At 39.5% G+C, this 22639-nt stretch overlaps 1 protein-coding gene across 2 annotated transcripts in view; it reads left to right on the top strand.

The window, feature by feature from the left end:
- vipr1b (vasoactive intestinal peptide receptor 1b) overlaps window positions 1-22639 on the top strand; it is a 39474-nt gene that overhangs the window by 1909 nt on the left and 14926 nt on the right. The window contains exons 2-6 of one of the 2 annotated variants that reach the window (XM_069512078.1): window positions 610-958; window positions 7158-7248; window positions 9589-9699; window positions 20046-20146; window positions 21802-21899. In XM_069512078.1, the coding sequence (XP_069368179.1) occupies window positions 902-958; window positions 7158-7248; window positions 9589-9699; window positions 20046-20146; window positions 21802-21899 (458 nt within the window). In that variant the 5' untranslated portion in view covers window positions 610-901. The remainder of the gene's footprint in view (window positions 1-609; window positions 959-7157; window positions 7249-9588; window positions 9700-20045; window positions 20147-21801; window positions 21900-22639) is intronic. The other variant, XM_020087170.2, reaches the window with a different exon arrangement.

Here is a 22639-nt window from a genome sequence, read left to right as displayed (position 1 = left end):
CATTTGCAATGTTTAATTTCAAGATGTGTGTTTGATTTGCTGTTTAAGTTTACTCTGAAGCTAACAGATTATCTTAAGTAATATTATAATGATGGATACCTTCACACTTGTTGAGCTAGATAAATTGTTCTGTGGATATTTGGGAATCAGGGAAGATGTGCAAATCATGTTGTGTCTCAGCCACCGCTTGACATAACGTACGGCTTCTTCCATCAGTCTGAAGACGTGCAGACCGGCGTTAGTTTAATCTAAAGTGTGTGTGAGTGTGAGTAGTTGTTTGTCTCTGTGCTACGCTGACAATCTATCACGTCCAGCTCACTATATGACCCTCCAAAGGCTGACCGGTAGCCTATAGATGGATGAATGGATAGATTTATTACTTATGATCTATTTAAGAAAATAGTAAGAACTAATTGTTGGAGAGAGGATGCGGGTAGAAAAGCAAGGATCAGAATAATGAAAAGAGCAATTACTTCTATAATTATTGGGTCAAATCAGGTTTAATCTGTCCAGTCTCCTCATATCTGAGTTCACTGACCTCACAAAAGAGGAGTCACCAGAGACACAGTAATTAATCACAGGTCTTCTTCTTCACTCGCCCCATCTTAGACCACATCAGTCTCACCTCCACCTCCTGACGGTGTGGACTGAGGCTCTGGAGTTGTGAAAGGAGGAGGGGCGGTTTCAGTGGAACACACGCAGCTCTCCTCCTGCTGCCTCTGGAGGAGCGCACAGAGAAAAGAGCAGTCAGACATGGAGCAGCAGCAGATCTGAACATACACACACACACACACACACACACTTCCTCGCTCTCTTTACACACACAGGGGACTCACTTGATCTGAATTAACAGAGGAGTGCTGCCAGCATCGAGGAGCCTGAGTAAGAAAGTAAAAACAGGATGGATGCTTCACAGCTGCTTTTCCTGCTGCTGCTGTTGTACGGATATCTGCCAAAAGTAAGTCTCTTTAAATCTCAAATTATCATAGAATATGGTTTTAATCTAATAAAAGATCTTTATTGTTTCTAGTTAATGGACAGTTTATGATGAAAAACTGCATGAAAGTAAGTTTAAATCTATTTTTAGTTATTATACAGGATTAAAAAAGGCGATATACTGTATGATCTGCTTGTAGCAAACATCTGACACAATTTATGTTAAAAAAAACATTTTTTTCCCATATTACTTGATTATTTGAATAATCTGGACATTTAACCCATTTTACTGGTCTTTTATTCACCCGGCTGGTGTTTTTACTTTGTTCAAGGATGTTTTCAGTTCATAGTACGTCTCACTCTGAAAGAAACATGTTTCATCTTTGTCTGTATGAGTCAGTTACTGTGAAGGTGACGTACCTTCTATAAAACAACCGATCTGCACTTAACTGCCAACACTAAAAACTCTGAGCAATGAAAGTGGGTGAATTCAGATGTTTTTTTAAATGTTTGACTTTTGCAACTTTTACATCTAATATCAACAATTCCTTAATATTCACATTTAAATCTCCTGCTCTTTTTGTAAGAGACTTTCTATGTTGAGACGAAACTGTAAATTGCTGTATTGATTCTGCAGGGCTGTCCTCGTTCCTGATCAGTTTTATGTGCAGTAAATGACCAGTGTTAAATTCATGACTTTGCAGTTGATAGTTGTTTCTCTCTCCGGGTTCAGATAATTGGATAGAAACCCTCTGAGCGCTGCCTCGTGGTGATATGTCACCTGCTCTGCTGCAGGGGATGCTGGTGCTGTGTGAAGTGTCTGCTGAGGGGGGCAGATGTATAGGTCTTCCCTGCATCTTAGTTTTCAGTGACACTGTAGCTCTTAAAATATATGTCAGGGATTAATTGAACAAGCGACGTGGACATGCTACAAAACCAAGCACCTTATCCTGAGATATCCTGATTTACGGCTCAATAAACCTAAATGTCCTCAACACTTAGTCCCTTATTTTCCACAGATGTTTTTATCTGTGTTGAGGAATTTTAGAAATAATTTTTCCTCCCACTGCACATGATTCCTGATGCTTATTATCTCTGACAGGTAGCCTATCTGCAACTCCACCATCAGCGAACGCCTGCCTAATGTTCCAACTACAGAGATATGTGAGGAAATCAAACAAAAGTCTGAATCTCAGAAGTTTAATGTTTCTGGATTAAGATGATGCATTTGAGTGGATTTTAGTCGTTTCCAGGCAGAATTGACCACGATCATGTCTCTTTCTCCTCACCTCTGACAGACGCCCGGCCCACTCCGAGGCTCCGAAAGATACAAGCAGATACTTCACTTGTTGACATGTGTTAGCTGCTCTTATAGGCACCAGTGCGGAACACATTTAATGGTTTGTCATTGTGCCCCCGCTGTGCAGCAATTGTGTCTTTCCCACAGTCCTAGCAGGCTGCAATAACACACCCTGACATGTTCCTTCAATATATCTAGTGGGGAAATGTGGTGTTCATGGGGGGTGCAGAGAATACCATATGTGGTAAAAGACAAGGAAAGTGTCTGGATGTGGCCGCATGTCAACATTATTAGTTTTAGACCACGCAGATAAAGAGGGGGAGACACAGGAGTGCAGAGGGTGGGTGATGATGACTTCTCCTGGTCTCCTTCAAAACATGAAGCTACCTGAGAGAAACTGCGGGAGATTTGGGAGACACTTGTTTCCAGAGCAATTTACACGTCTCATTTCAGATACTGCAAGTACACTCTTGTAGTTCACGGTGTACTTGTCCTGTGTTCGACAGGATAGCAGAAGAAGGCAGTTGCGTTTTTACCAGAAAAGGACGATCAGCTCAATAAACTGTGAATAAAGATGAACGACATTACCGTTTCCCAAAAGTGAAGCCAAAACGATTTGATCACCACCTGGTGGCTGGCTGCAGTATGTCATGATCCCTGCCTCCTCCATGTTAGCAGATGGGAGATGGACCAATCTAAAAAGTCTCAAAGGTGATTTGATCTGTCATTTTAGGGAGTTCATATCTGATGTATCCAGGATGTTTTGGGTTTATTTCTGGTTAGTGGGTGGAAGTGGTGTTTGGCTGTTATTTGTATGGCGTTGTATCATGATTGTAGCCATTGCTACAGCTTTAGCGTCCACAGCCACCTTTTTCAACACTTTGATAATAGGTTGGTGGTCCCATCCTTAATGAAGACAAGATGATGACCAGAGGCTGAAAAGTCCAGCATTTTCATCTTAACTTTTAAACATTGTCCGTCTAATCTAGTGTTGTTGCATCGTGTTAGAATAACAAAGACCCAGAGTCTGAAACTTAATCACAAAATCCATAGTCAGTTGTGTTCACAAGTATTTATTAGTCTGGTCTTTATTGGTTTTGTATTTTGTCTGTTTGTCAAGCTTGGTTTCTTTTATGAATTTACAAATGTTTTCAGAAGCAGGACCTCTAATTCGTTGTTGTGTTACTCTTGTAACTGCAGTATTATTGACTTTGTGATAAGTGCAGCACTGCATGTTGCCATAATAGTGAGCGTGATAATGCTTCTGAACTCAAACTATAAAGTGGCATTATTGAAGATTGTGAAATAAGACACGTTTCAGCTGGATCCTAAAACGCTTCCTGTGTTTGGTTCTGTTTGGAAAATGTTTGAACTTTACATCTTGTCCACTCCACGTAGACATAAACAAGGTGACGGCTGCAGATCTATACAAACCATGCTGCTCTCCACTGAAGTGTAGGACGGGGGATAAACACATCACTCTGCATTGAGCCGCCGCACGGGCGGCTGTGGCTGAGGCGTAGAGCGGTCATCCTCTAACCAGAAGGTTGACAGCTCGATCCCCAGTCTTCCCCATCTGCATGCTAAAGTGTCCTTGGGCAAGATGCTGACCCCTCATAGAATAGAAGTGCTGCTAATAGATATAGCGCTATATCAATACAAACCATTTACCAAACCTCACACAGATGCAAGTTTCTCTCTTAATGTTCCTGTCAGCTCTGCTCATTTTTTAATTTGACCATTTTCTCGTAAATAAATAACAACAATCGCTAAAACCGCCCGCTGGCGCTCAGGATGAACTGTGTGCATAAGTATTTCTGTGATGTTTTGCACATGGACATGGTGTATGTGTACGCGAGTCCCTGAGGCTTTGCAGAGGTACAATTATCATCTGCTTAGTTTGGGATTGACTTTTTGATTTATTACCCAAGGCAGCAATCTCCACAACTCAACTGACTGTAGATATTATTGGTGTTCAGTATTTTAAACTCCAGCATAAATCACTGTCAGGACAGTTTCTCTTTGTCTCTTGTATTATTAAGATTAAGAAATCTACCCCAAATTTAGCCGGTTCCATAAATCACAAGCTCTGAACTTTTGAATTGTTTAGTTATCATGGTGTCCTCTGTGTGTATTCTGGCTCTACTCACAATTTGCAGGGTTATATGTGAGCTTATTAAAGCCTCATGCAACAAAGAGAGCTTGGTCCTCTAAAGTCCCTGCGCACATTCTTTTATCATGTCTGTTTTCCAGAATGATGGGAGACTTTGTTTCAGTTGTCTATTGTTTATGCAGCTTCAATGGTTTTCGAGGAAACTTTATTGTTTATTGTCACTGATTATATTTTCCAAAAAACAGAAAACAAAGCAGTGCACTACTTGAATATCAAATTCAACTGAAAATATGAATTGTTGGCAAGAGTTTTTAATTTGAAGAATAGCCCCAGCAGCAGCCTCAGTTTTAAGATGATTTTATTTAAAAGTTCTCTGTGGGAACAGAACGCTGGTTCATATCTTTTCTGTTTGGGGCCGAGTCATTTCGTATGTTCTCCCAACACAAACCACGAATCACACAATCCACTCATGTCAAGTAATCATAAAGCTAATTATCAGAAACATTTGAACTGAGCTCTATTGATTATGAGCAGAGGTACATGTGGATGAGATAATGAGCTAATGAATGAGCATCCTGATACAGAGAATAACAGCATAACACAACATGTGTGTCTTCACACATCACAGCACCAACAGATAATACATATATGAACACATAACATATAACACATCACATGACAACACATCATATTTAACATAGCTTATAACATATATACAACTCACAACATATAACATAACACCACATATATTATATAGCATGATATGATGTAACGCATAACATAACTGAAATTAATTTATTAGTTTTTAGTTGTTCTAAAAATATAATGTAATTGTAGATTCACTTGACATAATGATCAAAATACTGATGTTAAACATCTCTGTTTTAAGTTCACTGTGAAAATAACATTAACTTTCCGTCCGAGGAGCTTTTAGCTTCAAATCCTCTCCTAAACGCTCCACTATCACTGAACACTCAATTTCTTGGCAATCAGGAATGAGGTTACCCAAGGGTCTGACCAACATGAGAGTTCTTCCTCCGTCCATGTTGCTGTGCTCAGATAATGTCAGCAGATTAATCCTCTGCCTCCCTGCTACTGCTATTATTGCAGGATATGTTGGATTTTCTGTGGTAATCGGCTGCAGGCAAAGACTCCTGTGAGCAAACCTGTGTGGGTTATGACGGTGTTGGGAGAACCTCACAGGGGAGAGATTGAGTGAGGAGATAAATAAAGCTCATGGTGTGGAGATAGAGAGTTTACTTTTTCTATCTCATGTTTCCATGTATGTTGTGTACCCCCAGGTCACCACAGTCTGAAGCAGAACACGATGCATGTTACTGATGCAGAGTTGCTGTGATCATATCAACAGCTGCTCTTTGGCTGTCATGAAAACCTGCAGCAGTATTTTAGGAAATCAACCATTTTTTCTTGTGAGGACCTTCCCCTCTCCAGACTTGTGGAAGAGGAAAAAAATAACATTCTGCTTGGAATAAGATCAGAATCAATAATCTGCAAATATATTTGATTTGGTAATACTCAGTGTGTGTGTTCTGGAGATTACGGTTTTCCATATTGTGTACATATTGGATTTTGGCTCATGATTAGCTTCCAGACCAGCTCCGAAGACGCGATTGTATGAATGTATGCGTCTTTTAATGGCTGTGGAAAAAAACTCACTCACTTTGTCAACTTTTACCAGGAATGTCTAATGTAAGTAGTTATTATATTTTATACTATTTTTCCATTTTCCAATAATCTATAATCACAGAGGGTTCTACACAGTAATTACTCTCCCTGAGTGTGAAGTTGTGCTCGTGACCTGCTCTTTGTAGGCATCATATTTTGTGCTCATGTATTTCTGCACAATCAGACTTCATGAAGCACAGCAGGTCCATCAGCTGTTGTGTATTTACTTCTTGTTTAAACGATGCACAATGCTGACATTTATTCTGTCTCATTACATTGAGTCATTACACTGCCGTGCTGTTTCTATAGCACGCTCGTTGCTGTCGCGCTGCGAGATGTTGTTTGCCGTGTGTGAGTTGAGTTTAGTGTATTTTCTGCTCTCTGCCGGTTTAATAAAGTCGTACATTGGGAGCTCAACCTCCGGCTGAACAGAGCATTTGTGGGTGACGGATGAGGATGATTTCATGTCTGACAGCTCCACAGTGGTTGGGGCTCTTGAGAAGAGAAAGTAAAGCTATCTCTGCAACAACCAATTAGAGAACATGAGTTGTGAAGTTGTGAATACATCCTGCGCTTTGTGCAGCATCATTCTTCGCTGCACCCTGACCTTCAGTGTCTCCAGTCTCCTATCGCCATATGAGAGTGAAGCTCTTTTTCCTGGAGTCCATGATTGCACTCGGGCTCGTGCCGACTTCTCCTCCCTCTCTATCTCTCTGCATCTTCACTGACCTTCTCAAGCTCCTCGCTCATCTTACATATTTCCATTGACCCACTGGCTCTCTAACCAGAGGCTGTCGCTTCACATTTTTCAGCCTCTGTTGACACAGATGAACATTTGCTGTAGATTACTCAGTGGCTGCCTTTTCCACTTCCTAATCCATTTGCATGATAGCATCTGTTTGCCCATCGAGAAGGAGCTCTGTTTGAATTTCAGACATGGAGGATATTTCTGTGTGTTTACTGTGTTATTAGCCTGGGGTTCATTCTTCAGAGCTTCAGATGCAGGAATGTCTTGATTATTAGCAAAGGTTTCTCTACCAGTCTCGACCTTTTAATAACTGCAATATGATGAATGCATATTGGATTCCGGATGCCCAAATATACTTGTCACCTCTTCCACAGGTGTTATCGGTGCAGATGTGTGACGTGGTGAACGAGATCGAGCTGGAGAGGGAGCGCTGCGAGAACAGCACCTCTGGGAACATCACTTCAGGTCATTTTCTGAAATACATTTTGCTCTCTCTGGCTGTTTGGAGGGTGCAGGAGGCTATTCCGAGGAAATGGGAAAATGTATGAGTAAATAAATAGTGAGGTTTAAGTCAGTGCAGAGTGGGAGTTTTCAGATAAAGCTCCATTAAGGGCAGGCAGAAATACATTTTTCAGAGACAGCTGAATGAATTACCCTGACTTTAACCTTAGGCAACTCTTACAGTCACTCATAAGTCGCATTTTGTTTCTCATTTAGGTCAAAATCCGAAATGAGACGTATGATGGTTTTTCAGTTTCTCTTTCCCTTATTGTGTTATTCAAGTTTATTTGCTTATAAAGGAGGAGACGTCACATAAGGTAGAGATGCTGGTTATAAGGTGAAAGCCATTAAAGAACTGAAAAACCTCAGCAGGCTGTGTTTGCAATTGTCCTTCTCTGGGTCATAAGATCTAAACAAACACACACAACACACACATTTGTAGCAAGACTTTCTCATGATTATTATCATTATTTCTGGTCATTTCTATTGTCTGATACCCGACCTGAGCCTGTTGGGCCAGGATTGGACAAATACACTGAAATCATATTCAGGCTAGGGTTGGGTTCTGTCGCATTTGTGATGTATTTCAGTTTTTTGCAATGCACACGGCTGAATTTGGCTAAAACTGTCACGTTTGACTCAAAAAATAAAATCCCTGTCGGGTTTTGGTCAGTGGCTCGGCTTGTTTACTTCAGTGCTCAGTCGGGTTCATACAGAAAACTGCAGCTCGAGCCACACTCCAACTGATCACACTGATACATTTAAAAAATCATAAAAGCTAATTTGGCGTTCATCTCCCAAATCACAAACGGACACAACTGCTTCTAAAATGTTTAATAAAAGAACTGTAATCTCCCAAATCAAAGTCAGGTAATGAATAATAATAGTAGTGACAAAAATATTATCCACTATTATATCATTATAATAATTTTGGGTCAACACTGACGGTTGTAATATTCATATCAGGACTACTCTTGCCCACTGAAGCAAGAGGTCTGTCCTTCATATGACCCCAGGAACACGGTCAGAAACTCATCTGTTTTAAATGGAACAATTCTGTTTCCATTTATTGTCATTTTAATAAAGAAACACCACTCACGCTGCACGGTGTATAAGGTGAATATACATGAACTGCCTGCGTGCAAACAGCTTTGCACCTTATCTCTGCAGCGGCCCTCATTTCTCCACTTCCCTATCTGCTTCCTCACAGGAAGGTAATGGAAGCTGCTCTCAGAGGTCACGTCCCTAATAAATGAATTAGCAGAATGTGCCCATGCGTTCACATGGTTTTATAGCGTATGATATATAGAGGTTGTCCAGCAGTGCAACAGGACAGATGCAAAAATGACTGCTCATCAACACATGTTGCATTAATGCAGTTTTATACATTTGAGATTAATGTACAGAGTTTTTTTAACCTGGACATCTGTATGCTTGTGTTCTGGTTATTTCACATTTTCCTACTTACTTAAAATAAAAAGTTTTAACTTTAATTTCAAATATATTCCAGTCAAGCTGCAGCCAAATCCACAATCTATTTATTTGCTCCTAATCTATGGCATGTGTCTGTTTATGCCTCAGCATACAGTGTGTCAGAGGAGACTAAACCTCCAGTGACTCTGTGGTGGTGGTGCAGCTTTCACCTTTTAATCCGAATGGAAATAAGCAACATTTTAACTAAAGTTGAATAAAAATAAAAATAAAGAGTAATTACAGATAAAAATGTTTCCTGGGCTGTTGGAAAGAAAAACGAAAAAATTGAACTAGCAGTTACAATATTTAAGAGACACAAAGACACTGTGGGGATCATCTTCTCGTCCTTTTCATCGCTGGAAACAGTTTTCCCAGAGGTGACAAACTATCTAATTATTTAGCGACTGATAGAACTCAATAAATGGATTTTTCTTTATCTCTCCAGCCAGACATCACAGATACGAGCGTCTAAATGTCTTCAATGTGGATTCAAAGCCAATTGACTCACATGAGATTTTCTGCCGTCGTCCATAATATTCATCTCACTTGTGTTACCATCTTCACAACATTTGTTTTGTCCGAATGCGTCGAGTGTTGATGAAATAAATCTCACTTGATTGACCTCTAACCAAGAAATGAACCCCTTCTATTGAGTTGTACCTGTCAGTCACTGCTGCATCACAGATATTGATTGTGTCCCGGATGTCATTTTAAGCACATGATGAAATGTCACCACAGTGTGTGTGTGTGTGTGTGTGTGTGTGTGTGTGTGTGTGTGTGTGTCAGTCAGTGTGTGACAGTCTGTGATCCCATGTTAATCTCTCTCGACAGGTTGCCAAGGAACGTGGGACATCATTGCCTGCTGGCCGACAGCCAGGGTGGGAGAGGTGGTCACAATAACCTGCCCCACGTACTTCAGCTACTTCAGTGACCAGCACAAAGGTAAAATCGACACAAAGTCTGTTTATCCTGTGTTTATCCTGTGAGGGTCGCAGTGGGGCTGGGGCCAATTGCAGCTGACATTGGATATAGAGGAACAATCATTCATGCGTCCAGCTAGAACGTGGGATCACACCTCCAGCAGCCGTCCTCTTTAATTCAATCAAGCTGCACCAAGTGGAACTTTTAGAAATCAGTTCTTAGACGCATCATGTGTGCAGGTCTGTGGACTGTGGGAGGAAGCAGAGTACCTGGAGAAAACCCACAGGCACAAGAGAACATGCTCCACACAGACAGACCCAGGTCGACCCGCAGGTTTGAATCCAGACCTCAACCTTCTTATAGTAGATAGTGCAAACCACTGCTGCACCATTTTTTTTAAAACAAGTACTTTACTCAAGTAGTAAAGTTACTGCTTTTACTTTTACTTGAGTACATTTTTGTAAGTAAAACACTTGACTACCTAAAACATAGTACATTTAAAATACTTTCTGATTATTTTTCCCTCACTGATTTTTATAAGTTCACACATCTGAACAAGGGATCACAGTGAAAAACACATTATCATTTAAATGTCTGATAATGCATTCATGCTGTAGCAATGTGATTTTGTGCAGTTATAGGTTATTCTCCAGTAATACTTGTTTATCTAGCTGGGAGTGTTTTGACATTTATTCAGATCATTTGTTGTATAAATTAATGGACAGAACATTTCCAGATTTATTAGTGAGATTTGCATACAGCCGAGCCTTTAGGACGAGGAAATGTGTTGCTTGCATGAAAATGGCCATTTAAATTCATCCAAGTGGTTTCAGCATCAGCTCCTGAGGACATGAGAGTTATGAGAAACCCTGCAGTGGATGTTGACTCATGAGCCTCATAGAGAGCGTCATTAGAACGATGTTGTTCGCATCCATAAAACTTTTTGACCATTTCTCTAATGTTCCCTGTAGAGCGCCACAGCTTTACCACAGCCTCTCAGACAAAGCTCTGGTTCATCCAGTGTTGACGCCGTGGACTAATGCGGTGCTTTAAAAAGTGTTTCAGATAGAGAGTGTGGGGGGGGGGGGCTTCTCAAGGTGCCTCAAACCCGGGATCACAGTTGATCTGGTTTACTGTAAACAGTGTGTAGTGTTTACACGAGCTAAAGGAGAGAGCAGTTTAAAGTGTGCACGTAAAAAGCAGTCAGGAAAACAAGCAGGAATCCAGATCATCCTTTAACCTTTGTTTTGGAACCAGCACAGACACAAAGAGGAGGAAGGATTCACAAACACAAGATAAGAAAGAGAAACATCGTCGAGTTTGGTTCATCTTGTTCAGCGATCATGAGAAAACAGGCCTCTGGGCACAGACAGGTGGAAAACTTTAGCATGTAAGGACTCGTATTGAAATGTCATTTTGCATCTTTATTTTGTGAGTCTGTGCCCGTTTTGTGTATTTTTTGCATTACTTTCCAGTTGTTCTTGTTGTGTCTCCAGTTATTTTCAGCCCCTTGTTGTTTGATTTGATCTATTTATAATTATTTCTTTGACTTTTAATTAAGATCTATGACTTTTCAAACCATAATCACAAACAGTCACTTCATCCAGAGGCTCTGGCACAGAGGCTCTAGCACAGGGGCCCTGTGACATCTCGGGCTTGATCCTTCCTCTCGCTATTTCCCGCTCATGAAGAAAAGTTTTATACTTTTAACGGTCCTTCGTTTTAAAAACTAGAGCACAGCTTTGCGTTTTTGGAATCTTTCTTATGTGATGTCCTTGGATGTTTGCCGTTTGTTGTGGATGCATTTCTACCATTCGCTTCCCTTCCTTTAAAAACCTGCTGTCCTTGTTTATCGCTGTCTCCACATCAACTCCTCAGCTGCCCCGAGACCTTCAAAGTGTCTGTCTACACCTGCACCATCAAAATATTCCTGACTCAACAATCACAAACTTATTTGAAAAACTTTGGCTCCTCTAAAATGAGCTCAAACTGCCCCTCCATACATCAGACCTGTTGTTGAATGGAGAAAACTTTTTCACAATTTCGCTGCCATTGTGATATCATTATGGTTATATTAGCAGCATCACCAACTTTAGGTGAAGTACTTGACACTAGTTCAAATACATCATATTAACATCATCATTCTTCAAACAATATATTGGAGGAGGCGAAGACTTGCAAGCAGTTTCCTGTTCTCTCAACTTCCTGCAGTTGATCCAAAACCTTCCCAAAACATGTTTTTACACTGAATCCAAACCGTGGCTGATCGGTTAAGTTTTGGGCCTTGATCCAGGGTACCTCGCACTCCTGTTATTTTGGTTCAGACTAAACTGAAAAGTCTGAAAGTCTGGATGTGGCCCTCAGATACTGTGGTTCATCTTATAAATATTCTGCATATATTAAACATCTATCTATTAAAATAGTTACTAACCTTAAACTCATTCTACAGCACATGAGCAAAACCCAGAATCTTGAATCTAAACTTCTTCGACCTGCTTCTTTTCACAAGGTTTCTTGAATTTGATGTGAGCGAGATATAGAGTTATTAAATCAAACACACATCATTGCGAGGAACATGGTGGCTCAGATCAGAATGAACACCAGCTTGGATTTCTCCTGACCCGAGCTTCTCCTTCTCTTTTCCTTCACTCAGAGTCATTTTCAAATCTGTGCTGATGGATATCCATTTCCTCTTTTCAGCACCTCCGGCCTTTTACCTGCAGCTCTTTTACCTGCTCCTCTTGTGCTGCTGTCTGTGTGACCCAGCCGTGCAGCCGCTGTTCATTCTGACCTCCTGACTGAGAAATGTGCTAATAGACGACTATTGACAGCGCCACTGGACACAAGAAGACAGGGCTTTTACGGTCTGGTAACCAGTAACACACTGAACAGGTGATACTTCACTGTGAATCCATCTTGTACAGGTCGTATATATACAAACTCTCCAGTGAGATGGAGAAAACACTAACTTTTGTGGAAGTCTGGCAGCTGAAATGAGTGTGATTAAATTTTCTCTGATGGATTTTCATATTTTCACAAAGACCAAAGCTTCACTTGAGTTTCCTGTCATGATTCTGCCGCTGCTGGAACTTTTGATTTATTTTTGTAAATCTTATTGTTGGACTGTTTCCTGACTTGGGCCCTGTTGTTTACTTTACATATTACCCAGTTTAAGGAGGTAGCGTAGCGTGCAGAGCTTTAGAGTTATCTTCAGAAAACACAGGGCCACCTCGTCCCACCTGTTTCCAGTCCGACACTAAGCTAAGCTCACAGACTACATCTCTAACAGCCTAAAGGAGCAATATTTATTTTCTCATCTATTTCTTGGCAAGAAAATAGCTGGAGAGGATGACGAGGTGTAAATTTAGATGAGGTAACATCTTTAATTACAACAGGACCAATATATCACATGGATGACAATAAGAAAACTGCAAACACCAGTGTATGTCTGCCCTGATTTAATGCATAAACTTGACGTGTGCATCATTTGTTACAAAGTTTTTCAAAGTTTTAACTTTTTTTTGTCTTTTTCCATCAAAACTCCTCGACTAAATGTGGGAGAACTCTTTTACCTTTTGCACATATGTCAGATGTAAATGAAGCTGATCCATCACCTCTTTGAATTATGATCTCCAACGTGTGAGTTCTAGTCTTTTACATTCCCTCTGGTAGCGATGATGCTCTCGTACAGACATTAGCATCTCAGAGAGTCAAACAGCAGATTAGCGACACAGGTAAATGTGACACTTCAAAGATGGAGGATGTACTTAAAACCCCACGTGTACTGATGGAGCGGCGACAGAATCTAAACCTAACTCTAAAAAAAAAATCTGAAAGATTCTTGGGATGCTTTGTGCGGATGTGTGTGATGAAGACAATCCAATTAACTTCTTTAATTAATCTTCCTCTTTAATGCGAACATGACCTTGTCACCACATAGAAAATTGTAGATTTAAATAGTGTAATAGGTTGAAGCATCTAATGCAAGATTGGTAGAATGATTTTAAAAGCTGTTAACTCCATTCTTGAACCTGTGCAGTTGAAGCCAAATCTTCAATGAACTTTACTTTGAGTGGGCGTCTGCAAATGGAGTTAAATTACATTTTGTAAAAGAAAGTATTCACCCACTCCTCCTCTTTCACTTGCATACACGCTGAGAGTACAACATATTCATGACCTTTTCCTCAGATTGAGCTCCAGTTTTTTTTTTTACTCACTCCAAATATTCACTCTCTCTTAGATAAAAAAATAAAATATCGACTTTTTTTTTTATCCGTGTCGCATTCTTTGTGATTGTTTTCATTTAATAAGAAGCATCAATAACTTTTGATAGTTTTTACCTTGATTTATTTCATCATCTGTTTTTCTCTTCAGGCGCCAAAATCACACTTTCACCTCAACTCTTTTTTTAACATGGTTGTATTACACAGGCATGTAAACAGTTTCCTGACTGCTTCAGTCCTCTGGGGTCAGGGATAGAAACAAACGTTATTACAACCGCTGCTGCTCAGGAGACCAGATCCACACCACTGAGTTAGCCACACACTCACATTCAGTAACACACACACATTTGGTGGAACTAAAGCCACTTCAGACATGCACTTAAGTCCAAATGTTCCAGAGGGGCTGTTTGTGAGAATGCAAATATCTGAGTCAGTTGTTCCGGACATTTTCTGGATCGTTTCCCCCTGGTAAGACGTCAGAGTGAGTCCATGTCAGAATGGAAAAGACAGAATCTAGAGTGGGTGTGTTGATGTCGTTTTCTAACTCGTTACAGAAGCAAAACTGAGAAAGAGAAAGATTACAAATATCTCAGGACAAAAAAGAGTAGCTATAGATGAAGATGTTGACTTTGAAAGACAACAAGATTGGAGAGCATTTGGTGATTAGAGCCTAAGCTAGTGCCGATGTCCAGAAAACAAAAACTTCCTGACCTCATACTGAATGTTCCAGACATTTTCCCGTTGCTGCGAACGTGTGACCAGAACAACTCCTGCTTTTTTCTTTATATGTAAAAGTCAAAGTTGGTCAAACGTCTGAACCCAGTTCCATTCAGAGTTTATTGGAAACATTTAACATTAATTTTACAAGTCGTATCGACCTGTGGCAAATGAAATTGTCTAGACATAGTTTAAAATTCTGGAGCTGTGTGAGTCAGAGAAAGGGAATAAAACAAATTCTAACGTTGATCCAGAGTTCATGTCTGAAAACAGCTTCAGTGAGAAAATTAAATCAGGGAGGATTAACACGTTTTTTTAACAGTTCTGACTTTGTTCGTCTCTCTTGTCAACGAACCATTCACAATCATTGTAATGTATCATTTTAAAGTGATTTTTTGAAGATGAGATTGAAGGATATTCCTGAACATGGCGTACTTCTGACCACAAAGGGCGAGTGAATACAATGCACAGAAACATAAATGGAATTTGAGAAAGTACATGCACATTTTCATCACATGAACAATCAGCATATTACTTTTACTGAAATGGGAATGTTTCAGTGCTCAGTGGCCTTCACAGAAATGAATCACTGTGAGAGATGAATACATGCTCATCTGCATGATTATACAATGTGTAGCAATCATAGCACAACACATAACATTACATTCAAGTGGACGGAAGAAGGAACAAAAGAGTTGATATTCCTCTGACATGAATCATTTCTTGAATTATACTTTATTAGGGCCCGAGCACTGACAGTGTGAAGGCCATATTGAAATTGTAATGATTATAATTTTTTTATTTTTCGTGAACGGGACTAAAAGGCTTTCTCTGGACTGACAAAGCGTGTGACTTTGACTCCAGACTCCATTGTTTGTACCAGCCGTCAACAAGACTTTAAAGTGGTTTTAGTTTCCCAACCATCAAGACGTGATGTTGGCAGATCAGTTGTGGACGCACTGATTGTCTTTTTTTCGCTGCTCAGTTTATATAGAAAGATAGATGACTTTATTAATCCCCCATGGGGGAAATTAAGTTGTCATAGCAACAGGTACACTAATGACATAATGACATATTAGAAAATAAAAACACATATTAAAAGAAAAAAGAAAAACTGAACAGACATAATAAAAAATCAAAATCTGTAATAAAGCATGGTGTAGTATAGTAAAGCAAAGCATAGTATAATATAACATGGTAACACAATGTAATACAGAAGAATTAACATAATATGTTGTGATATAACAGCATAGTGAATAAGAATATAAGAAATAATATAAATATAATATAAAAATATGTAATGTAATGTAACATGATATAGTGCAGTATAATATAATACAATATACCATATACTACGATTTTATATAACAAACCATAATATAAAAACAGTACAGGTGAATTAAGAAGATATATTTAATGTATACTTGGCTGTGCAAGATATTAATACACATCTACAGTGATTTGCAAGATATTAGGATAGTTTGATGGATTTGTTGAGGTGACTCTTTGGTGCTGTTCTGTGAAAGTGCTACTTAACGTTCAGATGCAATCAGCTCCATACAGAAGGAGGGTGTTGTTGCCTGCGTCCTCTTTGTCTGTGGCAGCAGGCAACTGTGGAAACTGTTTGACTTGCAGCACTGGCACGGCTGGAGAGTCTGACACATGCCTGGAGGACAGGTCAACGGCACTGTGTGTGGACGCCTCCTTCTCCTCAGGTGCCGGTATAGATGTTGACGTATGTTGGACATTTTTTCACTGATCCATCTCAGCCACTTTCCTGCTTCCACATGTGAAATTGAAGTAGTGTCTCTCTGTGCCCGGAGGACATTTTCAGTGTCTTTAAGGTGTCATGGTGACAATACTACAGTTCTGAATAATGGAGGAAGTCTATCTATGATAGTAAAGCATTGGTAGCTGCCAGGTTAGTGTAAGTGAATGAGTGCTATGTGAAAATAATGAAAGAATTAAACTTGAGGCAAATAAATGAAGACATTAACAGTTGGAGGTGAACTTCTCTGGAGACTTTGACTGGGTTAGCTCATTCTGTCTTTCTTCTTTACTGTTATTCTGTCCATCCATCCATCTGTCTTTCTGACTCACTTTGAGTTTTCACCATTTTGACATTTCCAGGTGAAGAGGACACTTGTACAGTCTGACTGCTCTGACCTGAGGGAGCAGCATGAAAAGACATCTATCTGTCCTTCTATCTATCTATCCATCTATCCATCTATCTATCTATCTATCTATCTATCTATCTATCTATCTATCTATCTATCTATCTATCTATCTATCTATCTATTTATCCATCCATCTATCCATCTATCTATCTATCTATCTATCTATCTATCTATCTATCTATCTATCTATCGAATCTATTAACTTTTGCATGTAACAGAGTTTATCAACAGAAAACAAACAATATTTACAACATTAATGAGACAGTGCCTGACATAAATGAAGATTATGTCACAGATAATAAATGAGGCTCTTAATCAACGACAATGTGACAATGGAGAGCTCCTGCCCCAATCATTGCATCTTGTGGACGTGTACCATTCATTTCTGAGAACGTGCAAAACCGACACACCAAACGTATGCAGGATACACGAGGCAGCTGTGATGTGTACACGTAGTTAATATCAAGTATATTCCCTTCTTGTTTATCCTTTTTCAAAATGTAAATATCATCTCATTACTTTCTGGGCTTTAATTATGATTCCAAAGTCGGCACCAGTCTGATGGCACATGCTGTGCTGCTGAGGAAAAGTTACAGGTATTCAAACACTTACTGAGTTTCCAAAAAACACAAAAATCAATATAAATAATAATAATAATAAATAACGAGCTGATGCCATCCCAGTGCAACACCACGTTTGAAAACTCTGAATCTATTACAGTTGGAAACCAAATCTGAAAACATTGCTGTCATCCATCAAGCAACAAGGAGTATGTCTAATCATTCACCTACCCCTGATTGTGTAGATATTTCAGGAAAACCTATATTTCCTAGCTCTGCCGATAAGGTGCAGTCAATACTGACAAAAAAGAAGAAATTGAAGTTCTCTATAACGACAGAAATCCACAACACGAATGGCCCGAAGTTTGGTTTAAGTAAAACGACGGCTGAGGATGCACCCTGTGTAGAAAGACGTGTTGACTCAGGTGACCATGACTCTGCTCGATGAGGTCATTCCTCTTTTCTCTGCAAATAGCTTGACGCTGCTGACAGAGCTCCACTTATTCTTTCTTCTGTCGCACACAAGAGGATGTAGTGACAGCTGCTGGCATCAGAACCTGCATCATCGTTCATCCTGTAAAAGAAGCTGCAGTAATTGGACTCTCTGTCCGGAAGCTTCTTTTTCCATATTGTTAATACCTCTCTGCCGGAATGAAGAAATATAAGAACTAAGCAACAAGTAGTAAAGAAAAAAAGATACATAAATTGTTAAATGGGTTAATAATCACATGATTCATTATTTCTAATAATTCAAATGTTATGGTTCAAATACAGTTGTGAAGTTTGACTTAATGTTTGACTGATTCAGTTTTAGCAGGCAGCGTTGTTCTGGTGATATCTGGTGATGACAATCATCATATCTCATTGTGTCAGTGTCGTATCCATTCCACGGCAGACTTGTTTGTCTCCCTCAGTTCTTTTTCAGAGCAAATGGGACCCAGTGGGCACCCATGGAGGAACTGGTCAATGGTCTGGAGAGTCTTGATACAGGGACACTTAGCCTTGTTGTTGATTCCCCACTTTGGGATTCATTTGAGCTTGGCATTGCACAGCCAGTGGTCGCTCTCCCTCCACATCTGCTGTCTATAGCCTGCTGCCTCTCTTGGATTCAGGCTTTCCCAACGAGAGCGGTGATCCTCTGACTTTTCATTTAGCTTCATTATTGAAAGCCTGATATGAGTTTGTCACCATATACCTTCAATAAGCAAACCAAAGTAAGTGAGCATCAATCAATCCTTCATACAAATGCCTTTATCTCATAACATGTTGGTCTGGTTACAAAAATAGCCGCTGCAATCAACTTTTCATGCTTGAGAACCACTTGAAAGAACCATTACATAATTAAGTTCACTATGTATATATATTTATTTGTATATAAGTATTAAATCTCTAATATTCTGAGGAGAAAATGTTTCTGTCTGTGCAGCAGCCTTGAGTTCAGGCACAACTACTTCAATTTCAGGTATTTTTCTTTCCCCTCTCTTCCTTCCTCTGTACCCGTCTGCAATATTCAACAATGCAGCAATAAATCTGTTGAAAAGATCGGTGGTGAATCATCCAGAGTCTACGGGTCTGAAAGATGAGTTTATTTCTACTTTAGTCAATGTTTCATTCAGGAACCTCAGGGCTATTCAGCCCACACGTTCCCAATGCACCACTTCCAGAAGCCTCTGAAAAGTTGTATGGTGACAGCAGAGGAAGGATGTTGGTTTAATGAGATGTGTGTGTGTTTTTGTGTGTTTGTGTGTGTGTGTGTGCAGCAGACACACACCCATATAAGTGTGTTTGGTTAATAGAGGGACGGATTCGATAAGGAACAATTCAATAACATCCTTCCAGCACGATTCTCAAATGCTGCCGAATCACTGATGGAAAACGTGACATTTGAATCACGTGACCTTTCTCTGACTGAGCAGCTTTCATACATACCCTCCTCCGCTTCATTTGCTTCCCCCCACAGCTCATTACCTGCATATAACATTTGGCCCTAATGGGTAAGTTTTACAGGCACCGAGCAACTTGGCTGTCGGTCACATTGATCACAAATGAACCTTTGATGCCCCGTAAATGAATAAACCATGAATAAATCACATGAATAAACCAAATATCAGACTTTTTGCTCCCTTTACAGAGCATTTCAGCCGCTATTAAATACAAAACATATGACAAATTTCAAAAAGATAATAAGACTTTTTAATTACTATGTTTAACCATCAACCCCTGTTTGAGCAGATATACCATTCAATTATTTATTGATCAAATTTATCTATTAATAAAGTCAGTCATCGTGTGTAGGATTGTTCGGCCTTGGCGGACTTATGTGCTCTGGCGCCATTCTGCTCTGATAATGTTAAAGTATGCTCACATTGCATATTTCTTGTAACCAGAGATTGGTGATCTTTATTTGCAATGAGATGAGCAACAAGACAGGGATCAAAATGTCAAGATCAATAACAGTCAAATGCTTTTTCTGCAGGCACAGATATGCACAAGTCAATAAGGGCACATCAGAGAGTCATGCTGCAGTTTGAAGAGTTGTTTGCAGGAAACTCACCAGTGAGAGATTTCAGTGGCAAAGTTCACAGTCCGTCTCACAGAACATAAAGTGTCGATTTTAAACTTATACTGGTGAGCAGATGAAGAAGAATTCTACAGCCTAGGTGACCTCTGCATGTCTTCTTCGTCTCCAGGTAACCTCTCCAAAACCTGCACGGCAAACGGCTGGACCGAGATGAGGCCCATTGATATCGCCGTAAACTGTGGATACAATCTGAACAGCACCAGCGATGATGTGAGTGAACTGCTGTGGTCGATAAGAGCCAGCGGGACAGATACTCAGTGGTCCTGCAGTGAATGAGCTAAGCAGCACGGTGGGAAACCATCTGGAAAGCCCATGGGTAGAAGGGATTAGGTTGGAGAATGACTTGTATTTACTCTGTGGGTTAGTGTTGGGTCCATCAGGGAAGTGGCTGCACTGATATACTGTCGGTTTCACCACTCCATGATTCCCTCGTTTGTTCTGCACCTTCATTTGACCCTTTTTATGGTATTTGCTATTGTCTCAAATGTCTGGGTTATTTGTAACACAACTGGATGTGTCAACAATTCAAAAGAGTTTGAATGTCCTTATGAGGGATTTAAAACGTAGGGAACTGCAATTTTGTTTCTAATTATCGTATTTCATTCAATTATTATTAAATTTAAATGTGTAATGTTCCTAAATAATTTTTAGAGATGTGAAAGTTACACTTTGCAGTTTGTTTTGTTGGGGATTGAGTGAGGCTTTCAACAACTATTCCTTTAAGTTCCTAAAGAAATGAAGACATTACAAGAACAAAAAAATACTCTGAATACACTGAACCTACCAGTAACTCAGCATCCATCTTTATTTGCTTGTTGCAGAAACACACGATTTTCATTGACAGTCATTATTGTTGCCTTCAAGGCCAGGAGGGAAATAAATACATCAAATGTTGGTCTTGTTTTTAGGGGTTTAGTGTAAATGCACAGAGAGAACCTTTGTGCTGAGTAAAGTGGAGCAGGGTGAAGTGTGGATGTGCAGAACAGGGTTGTAAAAGCCGTCTTGGTGGGTATGCTGCTCCCTGAGCCTCAGAGGCTGCCTCATTACTATGAAGTCAGGAGGGACCTTCCTCTAAAAGGAAATCCATGTCCGTCTTTCTACTCTTTATATCTACATGTCATATTCATCAAGCACAAAACATACTTTGCCATGGCAGTAACCACGTGCTCCGAAAGACTCTATTAGAATAAATGACAACCATTACCTTGGTGAATGTCAGTGGATCCTGTTCTATTGATTATTTAAGGCGAGAGAAAGACAAAGTTCAAGAAATCTTCACTTAAAACATTAGGACGTTGTTAAATGAGCTCAGTGAGACTGATGAAGGCTGCTGGTGTCTACTCTCCTTCACAGATGTGATATTTGCATCTGTTCAGGAGATTACAAGGGTGTTTCATTACATTTACTTGATTTAATGAAGATTAGGATAGGAGAGGTGTTGTTCTCAGCATCTTAATGTTGCTGTAAAGTCTTCCTCATGACTCACACGTCTGCCTTCAGTTTAAGAACAGTGCCAAGTTTTTTGCTTGTTCCCCTTCTTAATCATTTTTAGAAGCCAAAAAGCAGATAACATTTATTTCCCCTATTGGAGTTTGGCTAGAATCCTCTCCTCAAATCACATTGAGTTCACTTGGCTCGACACTCTAATGTGACTAATGTGACAGACAAAACAAAATGGCATTGAATCACTGGGTTGAACCTTTTTTTCTTTTCAAATTATTACTTTTATTATTTATACCCAAAACAACTGTAGCAGTCTCTAAAAGTTCTCAAACATTTCTCCGTTTTTTTCACCGTGACTTGTATTGATTGATTGTTTTGTATTTGATTTTGTACTGATGGTGTTTTCTTCTTTTTTTACGCAGGGCAAGTTTTTCTGGCAAGTGAAGATTGGCTACACCATCGGCCATAGTGTTTCCCTCATCTCTCTCACCACAGCTATTGTGATCCTCTGCATCTTTAGGTACATGAAGTTTAAAGTAATCTGCTGTTTATTTCATCAGGAACCAGTATAGTTAATATGGAGTCAAAGGAGTGCAATAAAAAAGGAAATGTGGAAAATATAAGACAATAAATTTGGAAACATTTGGAAAGATAAATAAAAGGAATACAAAAGTAAACTTACATTACATTTTTTTAATATTTTGTAAATAGAACATTTATATATAAATGTGAAAGTAATGTGAAATTCCACATTTATGTTCTTATTGTTTTACAGATTTATCTTTTTGTATGTCACCCCAATGACACAAAACTTCTAAACTGATGAAAGGAAGAAAGCTTTAAAATTATCTTTTCTTTTTGCCCTTCCACAAGAATTTTTAATCCTTTGTACTTAAACAATTTCCCTGGCATTGTATGGTCAGTTATAGAAAACGGATAAAAGGATAGGATGAAAAAAAAAGAGAAGTCCCAGCTGCACAAAGCCACAGTGACGCTATTCCTGCTGTGATGTAATGTCGGCAACATTTCACTGTGAAGCATCAGAACTGGGAGACGATAATGTCAGATCAATGCAGCCTCACATCTGAGCAGAAATAAAAGGCTCAGCTTAAAGAATGAAAGATTCAAACACTTTCTAAATAAAATGAATTGTCACTCAGGCTCGATTTAATCGTTTGACGGTACGCATCAGCAGCAGTTTGTTGATGCAACATCTGAACTGAATTGTTCACTGTTTGACTGATGCTTGCTCAATAAAAA

The sequence above is a fragment of the Paralichthys olivaceus genome, chromosome 17 (genome assembly GCF_024713975.1).
Source record: "Paralichthys olivaceus isolate ysfri-2021 chromosome 17, ASM2471397v2, whole genome shotgun sequence".
NCBI lineage: Eukaryota > Metazoa > Chordata > Actinopteri > Pleuronectiformes > Paralichthyidae > Paralichthys > Paralichthys olivaceus.
Note: the sequence above shows the minus strand (reverse complement) of the source record. Positions and strands in the feature narration are given on the sequence as shown.